This window comes from Andrographis paniculata, unplaced genomic scaffold, assembly GCF_009805555.1.
Source record: "Andrographis paniculata isolate CXL003 unplaced genomic scaffold, ASM980555v1 Contig32END, whole genome shotgun sequence".
In the NCBI taxonomy this organism is placed as follows: domain Eukaryota; kingdom Viridiplantae; phylum Streptophyta; class Magnoliopsida; order Lamiales; family Acanthaceae; genus Andrographis; species Andrographis paniculata.
The window spans coordinates 6,221,358-6,239,712 of NW_026137565.1; the positions used below are offsets into that span (position 1 = coordinate 6,221,358).

The window sequence follows — 18,355 nt, forward strand, 5'->3', positions numbered from 1 at the left end:
ATGAACTTGAACACACCCTTTCATGAGATGCAACAATCCCGCGGATCGGAAGCAACCACTGGTTTCAACAGCTTCCTCAACCAGCCAATGCAGCAGATTGATCCATACGGCTTTTCAAAATTTCAAGTTGTGAACAATGACTCAAATGGTCACAGAAACCAGGGGAATGAAGTTTCGTTCCAGGGATGCTCCGAGCAATTCTTTACTCTGGAATCTACTCCGGCAATGGACTATGCTACATACAGTTCCCCTTCCGCTGTAAGTGCATCTTCCAATCGAAGTCCCTTTTCATCTCAGGGTTCTCATTCTTATGCATCCGACCATCATCATTCATCCGAGAACACCTATGGTTCACCTCTGAGTGGGTCTTCTGGGGTCGAAGATGAAAACAAATTGATGCGGGCACTTTGGGTACTAAAGAATGATCTGCTCGGGCCTGAATCCGAAACCGATGACAGTGGCTTCTTCAACGGTATAGTCACACAACCTTCTCCCTTCTCGAAGTACAACAAAGTCCTGGACATGGCTCCCCATATGGACCTAAAGCAATTGCTCATTGCCTGTGGGCAAATAGTCTCGGAGGCTGATGCTATCCCATTCCCCGACAGACAGGTCGCGATATCCGCTGCAGAAGCTCTGATGGAAATAATCGAAAAGTGGGTTTCTGTTTCCGGCGACCCTTTGCAAAGATTGGGTGCATACATGCTGGAAGGACTCAGGGCAAGGTTGTTATCCTCCGGAAGCATAATTTACAAGAAACTGAAGTGCAGCGAACCAACAAGCTCCGAACTGATGTCGTATATGCACGTCATCTACCAGATCTGCCCATACTACAAGTTTGCTTATCAGTCGGCGAATGTTATCATCGGGGAAGCCATGGAAGGTGAAAACAACATCCATGTCATCGATTTTCAGATCGCTCAGGGTAGTCAGTGGGTTTCCTTCATTCAGGATCTCTCTTGCCGGCCTGGAAGGCCTCCGTATGTTCGAATAACAGGCGTTGATGATTCCCAATCAGCTCATGCCCGGAATGGAGGGCTCGAGATAGTTGGTCGGAGGTTAGCAAAAGTAGCCGAGTCATGTGGAGTACCGTTTGAGTTTCACAGCGCAGCCATGTCGGGCTGTGAGGTCCAGCTCGAAAACCTACAGATTCGCCACGGAGCAGCCCTAGCAGTAAACTTTCCCTACGTCCTGCACCACATGCCCGACGAGAGTGTCAACACTATGAACCATCGCGATCGCCTCCTTAGGCTCGTCAAGGGACTGTCCCCCAAGGTTGTGACGCTTCTCGAACAAGAATCCAACACTAACACCGCCACATTCTACCACCGATTCTGCGAAACTCTGGATTACTACACAGCAATGTTCGAGTCCATCGATGCTGCCCGACCAAGAGACGACAGACAAAGAATCAGCGCAGAGGAGCACTGCGTCGCAAGGGATGTTGTCAACATAATAGCTTGCGAGGGGCCTGAACGCGTTGAGAGACACGAGCTTTTCGGCAAGTGGAGGTCGAGACTGCTTATGGCCGGATTCTCTCCAGTCCAATTGAGTCCCTCCGTCGGAAGTACCATAACAGCTATGCTCTCGGAACACAGCCCGAACTATAGATTAGCCTCGGCCAACGGCGCTTTGTATCTCGGATGGAAGAACAGAGCTTTAGTAACATGTTCCGCATGGAGATAGAGCCAAAAACAAACTACAGCATATCTTGGAAGACATCATCGAATTCTCACATGTAATTTCGTGCTCAATCTCTGTCCTGACTTAGGTTCATTCTGACTAGGAACATCGTGTCCATCTTATCTATTTGGGGTTAAGACTTGGGAAAACTTTGAATTGTTCTTCAATCAGCTATTTTACAGAATTTCCACAGACAAAGGTTTAAGTTTGGACAGCAAGAAAACAAGATATTCTGTCATTAAATTGCTACAGGCACATAGATTTAGATTTCCTAGTAATTCAGAAGTGATGCTGTGTTATGTTCTACAAATAATAGCCTTAAAAGCTTATACAGCCGGGGTGATCTCTCGATTTCGAGACTCGAGGACAGCTTTCGCAGCCTCTTTAACTACTTGTCCGCTTACATAGTGCTTGCGGCACACCGGCATGTATACATCGGCGCCAGCAATGAGTTCGGTTTGGACCTCATTGGTTTTTCTCAATGTAAAGAATGCTTTCTTACCACATACCTCGCATCGCGCCGTGAGCTTTGTCACTGAATCTGCAATGGGGATAATATCGAGCACTGAACCGAAGCTCCTTCTGCCAATGCGCGAAAAAATATGATGTAATATGTGTCAAATTCAAGATTAAGCACACAGAATATGAGTTGAAATCCAGGATGGATGTAAGGACGAAGCCATACCTCAAATAGTCGCCATCCAAACCGGCGACTATCACAGTTTTTCCATCATGATCGGCAACATTGCTGCAGAAGTCGTATAGGTCTCCGAAGAACTGGGCTTCATCAATGCCGATAACATCGAGCTGTATAGAACACAGGAAATAGAAGTAAGAATGAATCAGACAAACCATAAATTGATTTCTCAAATTTACAAGACTGCATTAACTGATTGAACTCTAATGAGAATTTTCAAGTCGATAAGAGTCGAAGAGGCATTCGATACAAGAAAATTCTATTCAGAACTATATTGGTCATGGGCGGAAGAAATACTTTATCATAGGCTTCATCGCCCAGCTTCTCTCGGAACTCCGACAGATCTGATAAAGGCAAGCATGGCAACTTCTCTCCATCGTGCGTCACAATATAGTCGACCCCATACCTAACGTCTTTACTTGATTTTATTACAGCTACATTTCTGCAAACCACAAGACAAAAATAAGAGTTATATAAGAAGACAGCCAGAAATGGAAGGGATGATAGCTTCAAACCTCAAGAGACAAGCATAAATTAGATGTCAAAAACAATAATAATGCTTGTAAAAGTGAAATAAATTTAAGGATCATATATTACAAGGCTAAAAAGATTAACACCTTTAATGTGTCACTCTAAGCTATCTTCTTACCTACAACATTTCCCTTTCAAATTTTTGTCGATCTGCACTACGCATCATCTTTTATGGTTGCGAGCATAAACATGACGTGCTCGGTTTTTTCCGGAGTTGCAATACAAGAATTAGTACTGAATAGTTCGAAGAAGAAAAATGGCTTCTAAATATAATAAGGGCCGGTAGATTCTTAACAGCTATGGAAAACTAAATGCTCCGAGTTCGATGCTCAAGTCAGGAAAATCACTAGAATCTTTCAATATACAGGTCAGGTCAGTAATCAACTCAAGTATTTGCGGAGTTTTCTTATGAGTATTATGCCCCATACAGAAGAAATGAACCTCCATTTGTACCTCTATCATGCTATAACCTGGCACCTTTTTTATTCCCGATTCCTTCATCACACACCTAACTTCTGCGACATTTTTCCATAGACCGAACGTCGCAAAAGCATTAGACAGCACTACATACTTCCCAGCATTTTCTGGTTCTAACTCGAAAAAATTCTTTGCTGCAACCTTTACCATATCCACATTTCCATGAATTCTACAGGCACCAAGCAAAGCACCCCACACTGCTGGATGATCCTTACAAGGTGAAGCTCGGACAAACTCATAAGCCTCGTCAAGTTTTCCAGCTCGTCCCAAAAGATCAACCATAACTGCGTAATGTTTTCCTCTGGGCTGAACACCAAAGTCTCTCATCATCGATGAAAAATATGCCCGCCCTTCATCCACCAAACCTCCATGGCTGCACGCACTTAGTACTGCAAGAAATGTGATCTGGTTAGGCTTGAAGCCTTCACTGATCATCTGATGGAAAGAACTCAAAACCTCATTAACCCTCCCGTGCAGTCCATATCCAGATATCAAAGCAGTCCAGGTTATAACATTCCGGTCCAAAGATTGATCAAATACACGAAATCCATCACAGGGGCTACTGCATTTGAAGTACATGTCCATGAGTGCACTGTGAACTACAACGTTTCCACTAACTAGAGTCTTAATCAATACGGCGTGAGCTTGCTTGCCCTGTTCCAGAATGGCTAGAGAAGAACAGGCCCTAAAGACCGACGCAAATGTATACTGATCCGGTATCAGACCACATAGTCTCATTGTGTGGTAGAGACTCAACCCCACCTCTTCCATCCCCTTTTGCACATACCCTGCAATTACTGCATTCCACGATATCAAAGTTTTCATCACCAATCGATCAAAAATAAGGTACGCGGTATCCAAATCTCCCAATTTAGCATAGAAAATCAAAAGCTTGATCTTCAGATATTCATCGGGCATAAATCCAACCGCCACCATTTGCCAATGAATTCGTCTGCCCTTCTTATATTCTTTCCTGAAAATGCATTCTTGCAAGAGAAGAGAATAGGTCTCCGAAATCACTTGCACTCCTGTACTGCACAATATTCCAACAGCTTCCTTAATTCTCCCAGTAATACAGAGATCCTTTAATGTTCTATCCAAATGGTAGGTGTTCTTTACGGTGTCATTCGCCTGAAATCTGGGAACGACTCAACGGTGACAATTTAATTCAATGATGAAACTCAAATCAGCTTCCAGTCTAACCTTTTAACTTCACACCGTAGGAATTCAAGCTATGAATAGCTGATTAAGTTTTGAAGGCCATGGATAATTTAATGTAACTAGTCTCATAACCAAACGTTTTCAAAAGCTATTATCATTGTGGAACGACGATAATCAAAGATTATATACCAACGAAAGGAAATGCATAAACTTCTCAAAATGGTTAAGCTAATTAGCTAAGCAACATCATCGAACAGACACTAAATGGACGGACAAGAGAATATTTATCCAACCTGCCGTTACTGCTCTCCGACTTCATTCGCTTAAGAAGGGTAGTGGTTTTTCCGGCGAACATTGGCCCCACAATCACGTGAATCTCGCCCGATTTCTCATTTTGGGTGCAAAACTCTTGAATTCGACTGGAATGAGACGGTTTTGTATTGCAGCTGATAGAATTGACTACTGATTTAGTGGAAGGAAACCTAGGGTTCCGAAGGGGTTTAATATTGCAAGGCGTGTGGAGAAGAATGCAGCGTTGGGAGGTGAAATAGAGAGAACGAGGAGCTCCAGCGGCGGGATTGGAGAGAGCTGGACTGAGAGTGAGAAGCGATTTCATTCTTGAAAACTTGAACATCCAATCCAATCCAATAAATGTGAAGTGAGGTTCTTCTCAGAACACAGATTATGAGAGGATATAGTACCAAATTACAATCATTTGAAGACCGATAGCTGTCTGTATGAGTTGGTTGGAGTGGGGAGGCGAAAATGGATCACTTTACCTTTTAGGGGTTAGGGTTTATCGGTCGGTTGAGGTTTATATAGTCCCGTCGAGGAGGAAGAAACCACTCTCAACTCTTAAGTGGGACCTACTCTATTTCCATTTGTTTGAATTTCATCGTATTATGATAAAATTTGTTATTTTATAATTTTTTATCTTTTTTTATCTCATTGTAAATTACATTAGTTAATTATATTTAATTTTGTAGTCGGATGATGAAGATTTAACTAAATAAAATATAGTTAATTATTATTATTGTTATTATTTTTATAACATAGAGCTGCCTGCCTTATTCATTGGCTAATTATTCATTGGCTAATACCCTGCAAAGTAAGCCCCATTAGATAGGCGAATTATACGAGACAGATGGGACCTAAAAATGTCCCGATTTTTAGCATGATCTCACTGTCACAGCTTCATTCACCGAATATTATTTTTGTTTCTTACATAATATTTGGATAATAGACGAATTCAATCCAAAAGAAATAAAACTGATTCACCAGGACTAAGAAAGAAAGAGGATATACTGCACTTGATCCAACAGTCATTTACAGTGTGTTACCAGCAGATGATTCATTCATTCAAATTCTACAATTCCTTCCATTTGCATCTTCAAAGTAAATCATCGTAGCTATAATAATAACAACAATAATAATAATAATCGTAGACAAAAATTGCAACTAATCAACATATGAAACCCAAAAAAAAAAAAAGAAAACGTGAGAAAAGGGTGAGATCCATATCCCCATTCATGATGAGCAGCACACACCTTTTTTATATTGTTCATCTGCACCTTGCTCGTTTCCATCAGCTTCCAAAACCACAGTTTTCCCATTTGCAATCCACCCCGATTTCATTTCTTGCGACTGCATCACTTTCCTACTCAATATGCTGAAGATCTCTCTCACAACTGTCTCGAAGGCGATCGCAACGTTGGAGGAATCCAGAGCTGAAGTTTCGATGAAGAACATGCCCTGTGCCTTCGCCAAGGCTTTGCCCTCTGCAGTCGTCACCTCTCGAGCATCTTTGAGATCGGATTTGTTGCCCACCAGTATCGCGACCACGTTCATGTCCGAGTGAGCTGTTCAGATTGAATCATAAAACATTAAAACATCATAGATATCACTTAAGACCTCATATAGAGATGAGAATGTCATATTGCTTACTGTGAAGCTCGTTAAGCCATCTGCCTATGCTTTCGAAGGTCTGATGCCGGGTGATGTCGTAGACAAGAAGCGCTCCGACTGCACCCCTGTAATACGCAGAAGTGACAGCTCGAAACCGCTCCTGGCCGGCAGTGTCCCAGATCTGAGCCTTAACTTCCTTCCCATTAATTTCCATCTTCTGAGTTTGAAATTCAACCCCAATGGTGGACTTTGAATTGGGATAAAATTCATTTCTTGCAAATCTAGCAAGCAAGTTTGATTTCCCAACAGCTGAATCGCCAACCATAACAATCTTGAAGAGGTAATCCTCCGTTTTTTCTTCTGTATGTAAGTCCATCTTTCACCCTCTAGTTCCAGCTACAAAACCATAAGTACTGAATTAGACTAGACGATTAAGGAAATCAGGCTCCCTGTATTGTTGCTTAACGTTAAACACATCGACTTACATATAACTAAAGCTTGGATAGCCTGAGCATAAATGGCCTTCGAGAAAGTATTGAAGGTCAAATCAGAGATATGAAGGATAGAGGGGAGCCCACAATTGAGATTGTGCACACTAAACAGAAAGACGTGCAGGTTTCCTGCTAGTCACTGCCACAGGAAAAATCTTTCCTTCAAACCTGCAGTTTATCCCTTTGGAAACTATAAAGGTCAAAGGCACCTGCATTATCGAGCAAACATTAAAAAATTAGGTCCAAACATCTTCAATAATTCTTATCTATAAGGTACGTTTGACATGAATTTACAGATGTGCAATTTGTTCAGCAGATTCTTCCATATACTATGCCTAGTGCATTGACTTCAGAAAATGCCCTCATACTAAGTTTTTCCCTCTGCATCCCTCCTCTTCCTTTAAACTCAAACATGTAGAGACAAATAAAAGATATTGGACATTAACCATTATAATAAACTCAACATTAACAAAATTGGCAGAAGCATGGTAGCAACTTTTTAATCCAACTATATACCAGATCATCAATCAAAAGAATTGTCAGATTACCAAGCACGGACATACTAATCTCCCGTGCCAATGCATGACTGTTAAAAATGTTTGCTTCTGTTTAAGGGTGTTGGTGAGTTTTAAGGTGTTTTGGATTTGAAACTTTTTAATGGAAAATAGAGTTTGGGTGTTACATATTTATGGAAAATTGGTGTCAATCACGATGTTTTAATAGAAAATAGGTTTCAGTTGGGATGTTTAAATGAAAATTTAGTGCTGGATGTTATGTGCTTTTAGGGGAGAAAATATACTTTTATTGTAGAATAAATAGTGCAAAATGTGTGACAACACAAGCAAATATACCCCTAATAACTCTCCCTGCAAAGAACAATCCACCACAGTACATCAAAAAAAAGAGATAGGCATCTCCCTGTTTATGTTATACTATACAAAGTACAAGTATGTGTGTGACTAGCATTAGTTCGGGGTTTAATTAAGCTATAAAATGCAAGATGGACCCGCGCAAGCATAACATTTTCTATATTTAAAATGTAAAACTCCTGTCAGCTCCAGTTCATTTAGGATCAAATACAAACGTTGCATAATTGCAAATTGCACAAATAATGTTCCATAAAGCAAACTTTAGCATAGATCAAGAGTGATAGTCTTCAAACTCTGTGTTGTTATGCATCTAGTGTTGGTACCATATCATTGAAGGCTTGAATTTCAAATTAGAAATACTTCAATCTGAATCTGAATAAAGAACTGTCTACTCCTACTCTTTGATCTTACTGCTATTAATTCCAACAAAGTAAACATAGCTGACCCGAGGAGAATTTGATTGACTATGGTTGCTTGTTGACCTAAAATGAAGTAAAACATTTAAAACCAGCTGGTAGAAGTTACATAAATACTTATATTCATGTTTCAAACAATCACTCATAACTGAACATAGATATTGCCCAACAATCTCTAATTTTTGGACATTCTCCAAGCTCACAATGTATGTAAATTCAATCCATCCCCTCAAACTCTACAGCCGTATGGCCATAACAATGCTAATCGGGAAAATGTGACATGGATCAATTCTTTAACTATCAAATGGAAAGAAAGGACAAAGAAAATCAAATCCTGAACTGACATCGACTGAAAAGAACAACTCTCGGTGCTGATTTCCTATAACACGCACCCAAAAAAAAACAAAAAAGGTAGAATGCAATCATCTTACCCTTCTCCATCAGAATAAAACATATTTAAAAGCATAAAAAAAACAAGCAACAACGCACGAAACAGTCAAATTACAGTTTATCACTTTCCAGCAAGGCATTATAACTTCCCAATTTCAAGTAAGCCATAAGAAAGAAAGGAGAAATGCAGAGCAAGTATAACAACTGCGACATACCACTTCTTCAAACAGCAGATGCATCCTTCTCTTTTACATCATTGTCCCTCCAAACTCCCACGATCAAATCCGAAACGCTTCAGACGCAGATCAAACAACACACAAAACTATTAAATCAAAAAAAAAAAAAAAACTCCAGAAGCATCGGACCAAAAACTCGGGATCAAATAAATCCCATCATTTACAAAGTTGCAGATAGCAGGGTTAGCTGTCAAGATTTGACGAGAGGAAGAAGCGGAGAGATGCAATAGGGAAAGAAAGTAGAAAAAGGAAACCCACGCAGGCAGGTCAATCGTCTTCGGCACAGTCGGAGTAAATGGCGCAATCAATGAATATCGTTCCCGCACCAGAGCAGAAGCTCATTTCTGGGCCAATGCTTCCCGGCCCAAGAGGCTCCGAGGCCCAATTACATAGATACACTGTAATTAATGAATGAATTAAGCAACTAAGATAGATGGGCATTTGGATTTGGTAATGGCAGAGAGCAAATCAAGACTGCAATATAAACCCAAAAATGAATATGACCCACAGCACACACAAGCTAGTTATGATGAAGAGTACTGACTGACTGACTGACTGACTGAATACTGTCGAGGAGGTTATTGATTAGATGGAAGTACAAGAATCAGTGGCTGCTGCTGTATGTTAGATATATATATATGTATATATATATATACCTTTCATATCTCTCTCTGTATCTGTGTCTGTGCAATAATTTGAAAAAAGTGAGATAGATAGGTGAGCAGTGACGGGCTCTTTTTCTACAATGAATCAATCACTCACTCAGATAGATGGGATATATATGGGTTACAAAATTGAAGAAGATGCACATGGAGATCCATTGCAATTTCAATGAATGAATTATATATATATATATATATGAAGGAGAGATTCGGTGGATAGGGTAGGAAAGGATTGGGGTATGGGAAAGAGGGGGACATGTGGGGGCAGTGCAGATGAATGAAATTAAGGGTACGTTACGTACGTACGTGCACCGGGTAATGCTAATAATACTAATTGTGGTGGGAAGTGTATATGTTATATTTGCTATATATATATATATATGTTAGAGTAATAAATACCTAATTTATTAATTTTGTGTTTCGTGTAGATGTAAAATGTAATTAATTAGATATTAAGAACGATTATCCATCGATCGATTGGTTTAATAATGAAATGCACATGGCGTGTGGAAATAATGAATTTTGATAATTATAAAAATGGGGACTGAATTGAATAAAATGGTGGTCCTCTCTCTCTATGTATCTCCCTAAACCTGCATGGATTGATTGTTGACTTTATTTGAATTGATGGATGATGCTACTAGGTGCTAGCTACCTAGCCTTAGCCTGAATCGCAAGGGTAGGGTAGGATAGGGTAAAACACTTCGCTTGAATACTAAAAGGTGGTCCTCCAATATCAACATATTCAATATAAATGACAATGAGGATTGATTGCATTGCATTGCATGCGCCTTATACTATTAATTGGGATATACATATACAAATATGATTTTTTGTATTTGTTTTAAGTGGAGTAGTTCTCCACCCTTTATAAAGTAGAGGAATTATAACGTTATATCCAATGTGGGATACCCAATATCTCTTCGAGATGATTATCTCCAAAATTCAAATAAAATCAATATTCAACACGAACATCATAATTTTAAGATAATTTTAAGATGAGGATCCGAAATTTCGACTTAAAACCAATTGATTGTAAACGAAAAGAATCATTCACTCCTTTATATTCAATGTGGAATACTTTTAACAGTTGGGGCGAAGGGGGACACCTAGCTAGCTATATAGCTAGCGTCGCTACTTTTACTCAATCGCTCACCCACGTGCTTTGTTTGGGCCTTTATATATATAGAGAGATATTCCACTTCACAACCCAAGCCCGTTATTCATTAGTACTCACTACTCTCTGTTACTACCCATCCAAAAAAAAAAAAAAAAAAAAAAAAAGAAGAAACAATACTGCTATATAAATTAATTAAAAATACTACCCTCCTTCAATCATTCAAATTTATCTCTATTTTTGTTTCTCTTTTTAATAAAAACTATCAGTTTTTTAAAACTTGATAAATATAGATGACACATTGATTGTAATCCTTCTTTTTTCTAACTGTAGTGTTTCAACAAAGTATGCATAGTCTCCTCTTGCTAACAATAGAACTGTACGGTGATCACTTTTCTCATGACATTAGAAAATGATGACAATTTTTACCGTGTCAAATTTAAAACACAAACAAATGCACATACTGCGGTAGTTGTAAATCCACCGACACTTAGTGTCTTCACCAAATATCAAGAAAATGATTTTAAAAATGGAGAATACAAAATTGGTGCTGCTGCCTGCTGCCTGGTGCATTCAAGCAACAGAGGACAAAACCCACCTGCCCTGCCAGCTAATGCAATAATAATAAAAATAAATAAAAGACAAAGGCATGAGAAGATAAAAAAGGAAGAAAGATTCATACAACCAAACTACGTAATTTGCTGTTGGTTTGGTGGAGAGGGTGTGTGTGTGGTTGGCTGGGCAAGTTTGGTAGGCCATTCTCAACTTTACACCAAATAAACTGAGCTCAGGGCCCCATTGTTATCCTCAACCTCAAGATAGAATTAGATTGCTTACTTACACAACCACAATTTATTTATTTTAAAAGAAAAAGGGGTCCTGATTTGGTGTGAAGCCAGTAGATTTGGATTGAAGTATAAGGTTGAATAAATAATTAAGCAGCCAGAATAAGAACATGATGTGCAGCAGGTCAAAGGATGAGCAGACCTATTCAGGTGAGGCTATTTGTGGTCATAAATACTACAAGTTGGACAGCTAAGGCATCTGTTATTTAAATAAAGTGTGAAAATGGTATGACAGAGGAGCCCTCAAATTCATACCTATTTTGCTTTAAAGAATCACTGACAGTAGAAGTAAACATTATAGTATAACAAAAATAATAATACTACAAGCCAAGCTTCAACAACACTGCAAGTCTTATTTGGCCTATCATCATTACCCAAAACCTGTCCAAGAATTTGGGTATCCCAAACAAAACAAGGGATGAATGAATGAATAATAAGCCTGAACAAAAGCTAATGACAACTTTAATCCTCTCAACAATGGCAACCATGCTTGCTGCCGTCAGCAAAATGGAAGATGGAGGTTTCCACAGAAAAGACTCAGTCAAGCAAAATACTACTAAAAGTCAGATTCTTTCTCACTTGCTACTAAATTCTAACTATCTATGCACTTTCGCGCCAAATCATACTGCAAACTACTCAACCACTTTGTACAAGTTTATTAACATACTATGCACAGCTAGCAACAAACCATCACAAAGGCATTATGCCAGATAATGAAGAACACCCTGTAGTCTCATACCTTCTTCACTCTTTAGGGACTAGAAGAGGAAGCTTCCTGCCTTGGTTCTCTCAAGTATCCAAGAAGCGTTTCAGCCTGAGAAAAAGGGAGCATTCATTGCTCATTAAATCAACACCACTCAAATGGCGTGATCGGAATCACAGCTCTTAATCATCAGAACACAACAAAGATGACAATGGATCTAGTTAATTGGAAATAATTTGTTCGAATATGAATTGAATACTAATTGTGATGTAGAACTAACCTTATGCTTAGCTTTTGCCGTCCCAGTCTGTGACAACGCCACCAGTGGTGGAATGCCCCCTTCTCTGACAAGTAATCCTCTGTTTCTAACACTGTCTGTGCACAATTGAAGCAGAGTCAAAACTGCAAACTCCTTCCCTTTGTTACTCCCATCTTCAATGGTCTCCACCAGCGCTGCAATCCCACCTTCCTCGATGATTGCCTCTCGTCCAGTCTCAATCCCAGCCAAGCCGCTCAACACAACCAATGCCTTCTCAGCCAATCCGGTGCATTGCTCCGCCACTAGCTCCACCAGCGGCCTCACTGCACCCGCGCTTACTGCTCTCTCCTTGTTCAAACCAACTGAGCATAACTTGTAGAGCGTTGTAAGCGCGTCCTTTTTGCCTCGATTCGACCCATCTATCAGCAATGCAGTCAATGGAGGTATGGCACCACTTGCCCCAATCGGCAGTTTATACTCGTCGACCAAAGCCAAGCTGAGTAACGCACAGGCAGCGTTTTGCTTGGAAGTCTCCGTTCCTGTTTTCAAGACATAGATTAGGGATTTTATAGCGCCGGCGTTTGTGATCACGCACTTGTTGCCTTCATGGAGGGAAAGATTAAGCAACGCCGTCACTGCGTGTTCCTGCGTCATAGGGTCGGAGCAACGAAGAAGAGGAATCAGAGCCGGCACTGCACCAGATTCACCAATCAAAGCCCGATTATCGGCTCGATTCTTAGCCAGCAACCGCAATTTGGCCGCTGCCGATCTTCTCACTGCAATTGACGACGATTGCAACCCATCGATGCAGAGTTTCACCGTAGGCTGGAGATCTTCGGGCGAGATGCTCTCAATAATCTCAGTCGAAAAAGTTTCTCTCTGCAAAAATCCGGAACAAGGTTCAATCTCCGGCCCCGAACTATGGTTCTCATTCGAGTACGGATCAGGTAGATTAGCGAGACGCTGGAGCTCCCCAGAGATGTCGCTGGAGTACGCGGAGAAATCGCTGAAAGCTCGGGAAACGTCCAAGGCATCGTCGATTTCCGAGGAACTCTGGCCTTTCGAATTGCTCAACGACTTGCTAGCGAGCTCTCCGAGGCGGAGGTCGATGACCGAATCGGTGAGATTCTCCGACACGTTGGGCGATTTCTCGTGAACCGAACCTGAGCGCTGATCGGGAGTGAAAATTGTGGATCGGATTGTACGCATGGACCTCCCCATGGAGCGGCTTGTCCTGGCGGAAGACGGCGGCGGAGTGTAGTAGTAGTAGGGCCGCGTTTGCGTGTAGGCAGCAGTAATATTAGGGTTTGAGTGCGAGTGAGAGCGAGAATCCTCCACTGAGACCATGATGAGGAATTCTAACAAACAGCAAAAGCTCAGTATTGTACTCAAGTAGTGAGAATATATATATATCGTATTTGCTGCTGGAGGTTCAGGAAATTTCCATGGCGGACAGCGGCGACGGGTAATGGCTAAAAGGCCTGAATTACTTTTATAGAAGAAGAAGAAGATGAGAGAGGAGATATTATCGTCGCCATAAAATATTTATTTATTTATTTACTTTTGCTGTTTTTTTATTGACTTTAAAAAATAATAATGGAAATAAATAATTCATTGGTTGACGGATCAGGTGATTGTGAGGGTGTGGATTTGGTTAGTCTAGCGGGTGGGCCTCGCATACGGGTTCGGGTCGGTGCTAACCTCACAGCTGTTGAAAATGGGTCCTACTTAGTAATTTTGGAGCTATTCTCGATCCTCCCGACGTGGATCGGACGGTCCGTAAAGGCCTCTGGGGTCACAGAAATTGTGGGCCCCGTGACGGTAGCAACCAGCCATTGTAGTCGTCTGTCGGCGAAGCCTAAACGACAGCGTTTTGGATATGGATTACTTTCAAGGGATCACTCTCTCTGTCTTCGTCGAAGAGTAAACGATGAGTGAAATATTTTTACATTTCAAACTAGGTCCTATAAATAAATATTTTTTATGACATAACTCGTTTGATTGAATTTGAAAAAATTTAGTTTGAATTTATACTAAAATAATATTTAATAATATGTTTTTAAGAAAAAAAAATATATTTATATTAAAAAATATCAAAAATATTTACGATCACGATCACGAATTTTAAGAAAATCTGCGCACGTGCTGCAAGGCTGTAACTTGTACTTACATGTCGGCCCAAACATTAATGCAGTGCAAACGGCAAACCTGAATACTCCATGAACAAAAATTATTAACGGTAGTTTCACACAAATTTTTGCAATTTAGGGTGTGTTTGGGTGGAGGTTTGAATTTTAAGTTGGGATTTGAATAGTAAAATATTTTGAATTTGAATAGTTGTGTGATGTGATATAAATAGATGTTGATGTGATGTTTTGAATGTAAAATTGATTTTTAGTATAATATAAAAAATGAAAAATAAGTGTTTGATTTGATTTTTTGGGGGAAAAAAATTGAATGAATAGTAAAAAAAAAAATCTAATCCCTCAAACAAACACACCCTTAGAGTATCTATTATACATATTCTCTTATTATGTACAAGTAGATTCAAAATATTAATAAAATATTTTTTATATAAAATTATGGTATTATTCCTTCAATATATATTTCTTATTGAATATTCATGTGTTTGGAATAATTATGTTATCTTATTTGTATACGAAAATTTTAAAAATAATACTCCTCGGTCCCAAAAGAAGTGTCTTATCGAGAGTTGACACGAGATTTAAGAAATAATTAATATTTAATTAAAAGTGGGTATAAAGTAGAATGTAAATGACTAAAATGCCATTACTTTTTTGAAAGATTTTAAACAGTATGTTAGAGTAATAATTAGGGGTAGTATGGAAAAGTATGAATATTTTTGTTATAAAGTGGAGATCACGGCTACTAAATAAGGAAACAAGACAATTGTTTTGGAACGAATGAAAATGGAAAAACAAAACAAATATTTTGGGACGGAAGGAGTAATATTTAAATATAAAATTAGATTAGGTAAAAAAAAAATAAAGTAAAAGTAATACAGAATATTTATTAAATAATTCATAAAAATTATTAGATAAATAGAAAAGTAGTAAATAATTATTTCTTAAAATATAAATAATAAAATTATGGACAAATATTTTTTTTACTATAAATAAATTAGACAAAAATCAGACAGATAATTAAAAAAGGAAATAAAATAATATTTTAGTAGTTACACATTACCTTTTATCTATCAAGTATGATATTATGTTAATTTTTTAATTAGAATATGGTTATATATATGTTTATTCATTTTGGATATTTATCTTTTTTATTATTATTATTCATTTTGGATATTTATCTTTTTTTTTTAATGGAAAAAGTATATATATATGTGTTTATACTTTTATAAAAATAAAAATAAAAATAAAACTGTCTGAAAATAATAAACAATTTTCTTTGGGGTATGTTTAATAATAGATTTTTTTTTTTTATGTAAAATCAATTAGTGAATGTTATATTGTAAATAAAACATATATAAATATGTATGTTGTGTTATGAAATAAAGAAAAATAAATAAATAACAAATTGAATAATATTGAAAATAAATAAATAATTAAATAATGCACACATGCGTGAACAAACCTTGAATTAATTACTTGATTCAAATAGAAGTTTAGATCACAATAGGAAGTAACAAAATTGTTTTATGTTTTAATTTATTCATTTTCTTTTACAATTTGAATTCTACATAAATAAAAACATATATTTAATAATAATAATAATAATAATAATAATAATAATAATAATAATATAATTCTTGACTGGTTTGTCTGAATGATTAATTTGATTGGAATTTTACAGGTAGTTGTATGGTGACATTAATTAAATAATAACAATAGAAATAAAATAATCATTCATAAATTAAGAAATGCACTTTTCTGAATTGATGTCTGATTGGCCAGTTATTTAATTTAATTAAATAATAATACATACATGCATGGTTTAAGGCAGTGTACAGTACCGGACAGGGCTTGGAATAGTTAGCAATAAAACCAACAAACACGACACCAATAATTAATATTTAATTCAACATATTCTAGTACTTCCGATACGCTGCCGTTTGGCACCACATACCTTACGTTATACTTCATTAAATAAATACTCTCTCCGTCCAGATACCGTGTCAGTAAATAATTAAAAATGTATTAGTGAAAATAATTATCATATAATATAAATAATTATAAATTAAAATTAAGATAATTAATTAGTTTAATTAAAATTAAAAAAAATTAAAAAATTTAAAATGAGATTAAAGTCTGTAATCATTTTTAGAAAATGACATATGGTATGTGAGACGGATAGAAACGACAATATGGACATAATATCTGGGATTGAGGGAGTACTATTTATATATATATATATATATGTAAATATCAAATTATTCATCAATTAATTTTTATTTGATAATTAAATATGTGGCCATGTTGTTTTCTAACACTGCATTCTTAGCTGTTTCCCTACATGATTTTTGTTTTTGTACGTGCCATCGGATTTCTTTCCATAAATTAATTAATGAATGCTAAGATAAGATAAGATAGTTACGTGCGAAATTTAGTAGTATTATATTTTTAGTATTTGTATGTGGACAGGACAGTTGTATTATTTTTATTATTTATTTTAATTGAGTATCAAGAAATTCGTATATTTGATGTTTTTTGCAATTTTATTTGTATAGTCGCCGTCTTGCATCTTAGATTTTTATTTTTTATTTATATTACTCCCTCCGTTCCATAACAAAAGTATTCATTTTTTCATTTTAATCCATCTCATAACAAAATATTTATTTTCTTTTTCAAATAATTGTACTGTCTATTTAACATTACAAATACCCTTACAACTTACAATATATTACACAAATGTCATTACCTTTATATCACACATACTAATAAAGTTATTTTAGTCATTTCTACTTTATTCCTACTATATCCCAATATAATACTAATATTTCTAAAACTACGTGCAAAAAGCAAATAGATATTTAGTTCTGAGACGGTGGGAGTATTAAAACCAATTTATATTATATACTTGATTTATTTTAATCCTACTAGTCTTTTTTTTTTTTTTTAATGACGTGAGAATCCGCAGCCGCTACTCGAAAATGCGCACTGGATAAATCTCGGCCGAACCTAATACCTTGCAAACCAAACCCAACAGATACTAGTCATATTTCTAATTTTATGGAAAGCAATCATAGGCTTTGTTTAGGCGACGAGTTTTAGAAATTTTGAAATTTGAAAATTTTTAAAAATAGCAAAAACAATTAAATATTTAAATAAGATATTCCTTCCGTCCCAATATAACAATCTTGTTTATCATTTTGTCCGTCTCAAAACAATAGTCTCATTTATATAAATAACCATATGAACATAAAATTATTCCTACTTTTTCATTATTATTACACAATTGCCTCTACTTTTTACACTAATATACCCACAAGGACAAAAAATTCATTTATCCTTATTTTTTACCAACTACAAATATAATATCAATATTCATTAAATCTCGTGTTCAATACAATAAAAAACTATATTTTTAGAACGAATGGAGTATTTAATATTAATAAATCATATTAAAAATTCCAAAAGTGTGCAACAAATTATATGAAAATTAATTTCACTTTGTGATCCTACTCTCTATTTTCACCTATTGACTTTTATTTATTTAATTCATGAGGTCTCATTTAAATTGACTAAGGTGGTTTAGAACCAGAAATAGCAGGTCAAAATTAACTAAGGTGGTTAGACCATATTGGATTCAAGTGGTTGACCTAATATTAGTAATTAATCTGTTTTTCCAACTCCATCTACTTTATTCCACCACCAATTATTATTATAATAATTATTATTACATGCACTTTAATCTCTTTTTTAATTAGACCAATTCAAC

The 18,355-nt window shown here is 37.0% G+C and overlaps 4 protein-coding genes across 6 annotated transcripts; 1 reads left to right on the plus strand and 3 right to left on the minus strand.

Annotated features, from left to right (window-relative positions):
* On the plus strand, nucleotides 1-1,850 carry LOC127247345 (scarecrow-like protein 13). The gene has a single exon (XM_051269176.1). The coding sequence runs from the start codon at nucleotides 1-3 to the stop codon at nucleotides 1,684-1,686; it is 1,686 nt and encodes a 561-aa protein (XP_051125133.1). The 3' UTR covers nucleotides 1,687-1,850.
* LOC127247346 (thymidine kinase a-like) lies at nucleotides 1,645-5,395 on the minus strand. Of its 2 annotated transcripts, XM_051269179.1 has the most exons (6): nucleotides 4,843-5,395; nucleotides 3,562-4,526; nucleotides 3,387-3,447; nucleotides 2,678-2,822; nucleotides 2,369-2,490; nucleotides 1,645-2,265 (listed from the first exon to the last, which is right to left on the minus strand). In XM_051269179.1, the coding sequence occupies exons 1-6, from the start codon at nucleotides 5,181-5,183 to the stop codon at nucleotides 2,010-2,012; spliced, it is 1,890 nt and encodes a 629-aa protein (XP_051125136.1). In that variant the 5' UTR covers nucleotides 5,184-5,395; the 3' UTR covers nucleotides 1,645-2,009. The 2 variants fall into 2 exon arrangements, with proteins under 2 accessions (XP_051125136.1, XP_051125134.1); XM_051269177.1 differs by lacking the exons at nucleotides 3,387-3,447; nucleotides 3,562-4,526 and having other exon boundaries at nucleotides 4,843-5,370.
* Nucleotides 5,396-5,833: 438 nt separating this feature from the next.
* Nucleotides 5,834-9,241, minus strand: LOC127247347 (ras-related protein RABA5a). 2 transcript variants are annotated; one of them, XM_051269180.1, is made up of 5 exons: nucleotides 9,115-9,241; nucleotides 8,836-8,912; nucleotides 6,940-7,154; nucleotides 6,494-6,850; nucleotides 5,834-6,408 (listed from the first exon to the last, which is right to left on the minus strand). In XM_051269180.1, exons 4-5 carry the CDS (start codon nucleotides 6,828-6,830, stop codon nucleotides 6,077-6,079), a joined length of 669 nt encoding a protein of 222 aa, XP_051125137.1. In that variant the 5' UTR covers nucleotides 6,831-6,850; nucleotides 6,940-7,154; nucleotides 8,836-8,912; nucleotides 9,115-9,241; the 3' UTR covers nucleotides 5,834-6,076. The 2 variants fall into 2 exon arrangements, with proteins under 2 accessions (XP_051125137.1, XP_051125138.1); XM_051269181.1 differs by lacking the exons at nucleotides 8,836-8,912; nucleotides 9,115-9,241 and adding an exon at nucleotides 7,240-7,573.
* Nucleotides 9,242-11,757: 2,516 nt separating this feature from the next.
* Nucleotides 11,758-13,937, minus strand: LOC127247850 (U-box domain-containing protein 4-like). Its single transcript, XM_051269894.1, has 2 exons — nucleotides 12,464-13,937; nucleotides 11,758-12,294 (listed from the first exon to the last, which is right to left on the minus strand). The coding sequence occupies exons 1-2, from the start codon at nucleotides 13,787-13,789 to the stop codon at nucleotides 12,232-12,234; spliced, it is 1,389 nt and encodes a 462-aa protein (XP_051125851.1). The 5' UTR covers nucleotides 13,790-13,937; the 3' UTR covers nucleotides 11,758-12,231.
* Nucleotides 13,938-18,355: the final 4,418 nt, after the last annotated feature.

Excerpts from the sequence above, each read along its gene's own strand:
- LOC127247850 (XM_051269894.1), bottom strand. The coding sequence starts at position 13,789 with ATGGTCTCAGTGGAGGATTCTCGCTCTCACTCGCACTCAAACCCTAAT. Across the intron at positions 12,295-12,463 it reads CGGCAAAAGCTAAGCATAAG|GCTGAAACGCTTCTTGGATA; the intron begins GTTAGTTCTACA and ends CCTTTTTCTCAG.
- LOC127247347 (XM_051269180.1), bottom strand. The coding sequence starts at position 6,830 with ATGGACTTACATACAGAAGAAAAAACGGAGGATTACCTCTTCAAGATT. Across the intron at positions 6,409-6,493 it reads ATGGCTTAACGAGCTTCACA|CTCACTCGGACATGAACGTG; the intron begins GTAAGCAATATG and ends CAATCTGAACAG.
- LOC127247346 (XM_051269179.1), bottom strand. The coding sequence starts at position 5,183 with ATGTTCAAGTTTTCAAGAATGAAATCGCTTCTCACTCTCAGTCCAGCT. Across the intron at positions 2,491-2,677 it reads GCGATGAAGCCTATGATAAA|CTCGATGTTATCGGCATTGA; the intron begins GTATTTCTTCCG and ends TGTTCTATACAG. Across the intron at positions 2,266-2,368 it reads TTGGATGGCGACTATTTGAG|AAGGAGCTTCGGTTCAGTGC; the intron begins GTATGGCTTCGT and ends GCGCATTGGCAG.
- LOC127247345 (XM_051269176.1), top strand. The coding sequence starts at position 1 with ATGAACTTGAACACACCCTTTCATGAGATGCAACAATCCCGCGGATCG.